The sequence below is a fragment of the Bufo bufo genome, chromosome 10 (genome assembly GCF_905171765.1).
Source record: "Bufo bufo chromosome 10, aBufBuf1.1, whole genome shotgun sequence".
Taxonomy (NCBI): Eukaryota; Metazoa; Chordata; class Amphibia; order Anura; family Bufonidae; genus Bufo; species Bufo bufo.
Window position 1 is genome coordinate 144,231,273 of NC_053398.1, and position 6,000 is coordinate 144,237,272.

The window sequence follows — 6,000 nt, forward strand, 5'->3', positions numbered from 1 at the left end:
AGAGGGGGATGGGAACAAGACCGACACAGGACAATGGCTTCCAGGAACTATCCGCACGGCTATTAACACTTCAAAAGGAAGGGACCATTCACAGGGATTTACAAGAAGCATGGCAAAGAGCGGGACCCCGGGCAGCAGCGTTACGTCGGGGGTAGAGCGTGGCTATGCGCTGAAGCAGTTTTTATATTTCCCAAATACCAGCTAGACCAGAGATGCTCAAACTGCAACCCTCCAGCTGTTGTAAAACTACTACAACTCCCACCATGCCCTGCTGTAGGCTGTCTGGGCATGCTGGAAGTTGGAGTTTTGCAACAGCTGGAGGGGCCACAAGTTGGGCATCCTGGCCCGGAGAATGAGGACCTACCCCTGGGATACAGATGCAGTCTGCACCAACTAGGGCAGTGATAGGCAAACTGCGGCTCTCCAGCTGTTGCAGAACTACAACTACCAGCATGCAAAGACTGCCTACAGCAGGGCATGGTGGGAGTTGTAGTTTGGCAACAGCTGGAGAGCCGCAGTTTGCCCATCACTGAACTAGGGGTCTAAGCGCCCTAATCTCCTAATATGAGGGCCTTAGAGGTCTACATAGTGGATTATTAGTATTTGCTTGTCCCTTTCCCTATACCACACCTCTGCCCCCGACATGGAAGGTACACATGACCACGCAAGCATGTCTACGTCCATATAGTTGCAGACTGGCACCGAGGGTCTGCGAGTTGTGCACCCCCGATACAGGGTGTCACGCTGCACAGTTGCTCTCAGATGGAAAGTCTTAAAAGGGGCCGTGTCACTTCATATGTCACCCCCCATGTAGGGAAAGTTAATACAAGGCACTTACTAATGTATTGTGATTCTCCATATTGCCTACTTTGCTGGATAGGCAAAGTTTTCTGCAGTGCAGAAATAAGGTGGCCGTGCCCGCACACTATAGTAAAGAGCGCCGGCCTCTCTGGTGGCCGGGACCGTGGGAACGCACGCGCTGCAGCTCCCGTCCACCTCCTATCTGTGGCCGGAGCCTCTGGAAACGAGCCGTGTATAATGTGATGGAAAATAAATCCAGCCGGCAAAGGAAGCAACATGGAGAATCCCAATACATCAGTAAGTGCCTTGTAGTAACAACTTTCTCTACATGATAAATGCCATTTGCTGAAGTGAGAGGACCCCTTTAATTGATCCTCCCCCACAATATCGTTATGTATTAACAGGGGTGGTCTTGACAGGACCCCTTTAATCTAGCAGATCCGAGCATTTCTGTTGGGAGGGGAATTAGACACTTAAAAACTAAAGCCTGTATTATACCGCCTGATTTTTCAGCAGATGAAAGCTCGTCAGTGATCTGGCGGTGTTATACTGCCACATGAACCAGCAATTCAAATCTTTTGACATGTTAATACAGCATGGGCAGATAAGCTACACTGTAACATACTTGCCTATTGTATGCAGCCTGTGAAAGGGGCTGCAGCCCAAATAAAATGTATTGCATTCCCAAACAGTGATAAGATAAGGTCTGTGCAAACAGCCCACAAGGCCAGAGCCTCCCAACCCGACCCTGCAGGAATGTGGTCCGGACCCTCAGGAATGCCAATGTATTTATATTAAAATACACCAGAAGCCGATACCGGATGTGAAAACCTGGAAGGAGCCGGGATGAAGTATCAGGCAGGGAACGAGAGACAACAGAAACTAGGTGACAAAACATCTGCTTCTAAAGGAAGGGAGAAGAAAAGGCAGGTAACCCGACCCACGGTGTGCTCAGAGGGGGATGGGTGGGAGCCACGCAGGTTGCAATGCCTTATAGTCCATGGTGAGAAAAGACGACCCACAATGCATCACTCCAATATTTAAAAAATTCCCCAAATGCTCAGAAGAGTCAAGGTGCATCGCTGAGCATTGACTAGAGCGCCGATCGCATACCATAGAGCGGTACTGGACTGCAGCCACTCTGCCCATTAATAAGCCAGAAACTCCAAGTCATTCAAGGAACCCGACGTCAGGGGAGGAACTAATTAAAAACCTCTTAAAGACGTGTGTGGAGCTGGAGACCATAGATCCCACCGAGCCAGAGCTGTAATTAGGTGGACATTAAAATCTGCCCATCGCTGTTTGGTTGGAGATAACGCACTACGATGACGAAAAAAATAAAATAAGCGCAAAAATTCTATCTCTATCTCTATCTATATATATATATATATATATATCACATAATTCAAACCCATCCAACCGTGAGGGACGGCCGCAGATACAAGACCTTCACTGAATTATTAAAGGCTACAAGCGGTAAATGAGCGCAGATTACTAGGACGCACCACAATGCAGACGCAGCATTTCAGGAGGAGGACATGTAAACAGGTACGGCGAGGAAAGTGTTAACACATTACACCATCCGAGAAAACCAGCACCAAAATAGGACCCCTCATTAACTCCTGCGCTGCCACAGACCTTGTGCAATTAGTGCCCAGGGCTAGGCTAAAGATTAACTCCAAGGAAAGGGGCAGTGCCCCGAGCGGAAGGGGTGCACTTCATCCTTGGCCACAGGCCACCATGGCTTACCTGTTCCAAGCTTCTTATCCTTCTTCAGTTCCCTACGGTTCACGGCAAAGATATACTCGTGGGAAGAGAAGCCGGGCTGACACGCTGAAGAGCTAGCACTCACAGAGACCAAGACCTGGGGGGGAGAGACAGAGTCACAGCCATTATAGATATAAAATACTAAGGCCTCGGGCACACGGACCCACACACACCATAGGTTATCCATCAAGTTATAGAACATGTCAAAATCCGGTCCATATTAGAAGATGTAATACAAGGAAGATGGCGGTATACAGACCGCAATATGGAAAAACACCAAGGGGGATGGATGGATGGGTGTAATATATATATATCCAGCAGGAGCACCAGCCAAGGTGTGGGTGCAAGGTCCAGCACGGGTAACGGCTATACCCAATATTGTAGAGACGGAAGAAGTCAGACTGCACTGCAAAATGATAGGGAAATAAAATGTTTTAATCACCCATAATATGGCAAACTTGCGACATTTCGGATCACAAGAGCCTTCCTCGAGGAATGTCGCAAGTTTGCCATATTATGGGTGATTAAAACATTTTATTTCCCTATCATTTTGCAGTGCAGTCTGACTTCTTCCGTCTCATATATACACACACTTTATACTTTTATGTAGTATAATATATACTTTATATTTATTAGACTTTTATACATTATATAAAACTATGTAAATATATATATATTTTTTTATTGGGAGGGGTTCAAATCAAATCTAAAATTTAGCACTCAAGTGGGAAAAAATTCTATACATTTAAAGAGCCACAAGCCGCCCCTACAACATATAGGATTAATAGAGAAGGAAGGAGCTGTGTGACCCCCAAAAGGGAGAATCAGAGCCCCCCATCAGTGGGTGAAGGGATATCTAATCCACTCCTATGGAATATATATGGCAGATTACACCCCGAAGAGTTCACACAGACACAGTCTCCTCAGGCTGATTAATAACCCGGAATGGACAAAACGGGAGAGTTACACCCGAAACTGCCCCGAAACAAGCAGCGAACTGGAACGTGTGGCCGAAGCAAGCAGCGGGCGAGACAGCACGGACACCCGAAATAAAAAGGGGGTAACATACCTGTAAAGTGCACAGAAAAGCCCCCAGGCGCCAGGCCGGGCAGGGTAACTTGTGGCCCCCCATGTGCAGTCACGATCTCGCCCGCCTCGCTCTTTACTCGCTTTAACTCTGAATCAGGCGCAGGTGAGCCGGGCAGCGGTGACGTAGGCAGGTGAACGCTCTGATTGGCCGAGCGGAACGTCAATCATCCCTGGACCCTGTGCCCGCCCCTGGGTGTGAGGACCACGTGACCCCGAGCAGCGCCTCGGAGCGTCTTGTGAGGAGGAGGAGGAGGAGGAGGTCTGGCGGGCGCGTCTCCTCAGACAGTTACTAAGTTTCATCTGTCCCTGGGAAAGTTGGGTGAACGCAAATATGGCCGCCTAAAAGGGGCAAAAATACACCTCTATTTTCACAAAGTGGGATTTTTATAAGGTTTTCTGGGCCAAAATCCCTGTAAAATCCATTTCCTTTTGTTTTCCGTGAGAAATCTGTGCCGCCGTTTGTACGGGAGCGGAATTTTCTGCTGCAGATTTGAAATCCATGTGACGCGGCTTTGCCTGTGTTCGGCCATGGATTTCTGTGCGGATTCCCGCTGATAGCGCCTTCCATTGTTTTCAATGGGAGTACACCGCGCCGTTTGTGCTGTAGGTTACTTACGTGCGGTTTTCCAGACACGTCCGTTCTCGGTGCGGACACCACGGGAAACCGTGGTGAATCCGATCAGTTCACGAGCAGTGTTGAGCGAGCTTGTGTTTTAAGTTCGGCGTCTAAAATTCGGGTTATCGAAGAATCGCGCTATGGATTGCGCTACCATGCACCATAAGTTATGGTCTGTGGTAGCGGAATCCATAGCGCGATTCTTCGGTAACCCGAATTTTAGACGCCGAGCTTAAAACACAAGTTCGCTGAACACTATTCACGAGCAGGTCCACGTCACCAAAACCGCGCCGTGCGAACACGAGCTTATTGAAGCGGATTACAGGCGGACCGCTACGGCGTATTAATCAGCATGAATATAGTCCCCAAGGGTCGGACTGCACAGTGACCACCCAGCTTTCCTAGGATCAGATACACCCAAGAAATGGCAGAATAGGTTTTTTTTGTTGACAGTTCGGCAGAAATCGAATTTTTATCAATGGAACTCTGTTTTTTTTTTTTTTTTTAGGTGATGGAGAAATCGGACAATACCGAGCGTGGGATCCACGTATGGAGGTACGTGGGGTGATCGGGGGTGCAGATCCTACAGCCTCAGGGCTTGTTCACACGACCGTATGTATTTTGCGGTCTGTAAAAAACAGATCTGCAAAAAATACGGATGACGTCCGCGTGCATTCCGTATTTTGCGGAACGGAACAACCGGCCCCTGACAGAACAGTCCTATCCTTGTCCGTAATGCGGACAGTAATAGCACATGTTCTATTTTTTTGGCGGAACGGAAATACGGAAACGGAATGCACATGGAGTACCTTCCGTTCAGTGTACAGTCCGCAAAAAAACAGACACGGAAAGAAAATAAGTTCATGTGCATGAGCCCTAAGGCTACATTCACTCGACCGTATGTATTTTGCGGTCCGCAAAATGTGGATCCGCAAAAAATACGGATGACATGGGTGTTGCATCCGTTTTTTATTGAGGATCCATTGTAACAATGCCTATCCTTGTCCGCAAAATGGACAAGAATAGGACGTGCTTCATATTTTTTGCGGGGCTACGGAACGGACATACGGATGCGGACAGGACGCGGTGTGCTGTCTGCATTTTTTGCGGACCCATGGAAATGAATGGGTCTGCATCCATTCCTCAAAAAAAAACACGGAAACAAAATCCGTTAATGTGCATGTAGCCTTAGGGCTCATGCACATGAACGTATTTTCTTTTCGTGTCCACTCCGTTTTTTCTGTGCGGAACCATTAATTTCAATGGGTCCGTAAAAAAAAATGAAGTTACTGTGTGTTTCCGTATGTCCTTTCCGCAACAGAATAGAACATGTCCTATTACTGTCCGCATTACGGACAAGGATAGGACTGTTCTATTAGGGGCTGCTGTTCCGTTCCGCAAAATACGGAATGCACACGGATGTCATCCGTTGTTTTTTTTTTGCGGACCGCAAAATACATACAGTCGTGTGCAAGAGGCCTTACAAAAATTGTTATATTATAAGACTGGTTTCACACTAGGGAGCAGGAGTGCTTTGCCGAACGATGCCTGAATGCCTGCCGACCCCATTAAATATAATGAGGACCGGCAGAGATCCTGCGGCAACCCAGCAAATATGCCGAGAATCGTCCGGACTAAGGCCTCTTGCACACGACCGTATGGATTTTTCAGTATTTTTCAAACGGATCCGCAAAAAATACAGATGACGTCCATGTGCATTCAGTTTT

At 47.7% G+C, this 6,000-nt stretch overlaps 1 protein-coding gene across 1 annotated transcript in view; it reads right to left on the minus strand.

Annotated features, from left to right (window-relative positions):
- LOC120980563 (EP-cadherin-like) overlaps nt 1-3,757 on the minus strand; it is a 29,721-nt gene extending 25,964 nt beyond the window's left edge. The window contains exons 1-2 of the mRNA XM_040409727.1: nt 3,638-3,757; nt 2,551-2,665 (exon numbers count right to left, since the gene is read on the minus strand). Of these exons, the coding sequence (XP_040265661.1) occupies nt 2,551-2,665; nt 3,638-3,700 (178 nt within the window). The 5' untranslated portion in view covers nt 3,701-3,757. The remainder of the gene's footprint in view (nt 1-2,550; nt 2,666-3,637) is intronic.
- Between the last annotated feature and the right edge of the window lie 2,243 nt (nt 3,758-6,000).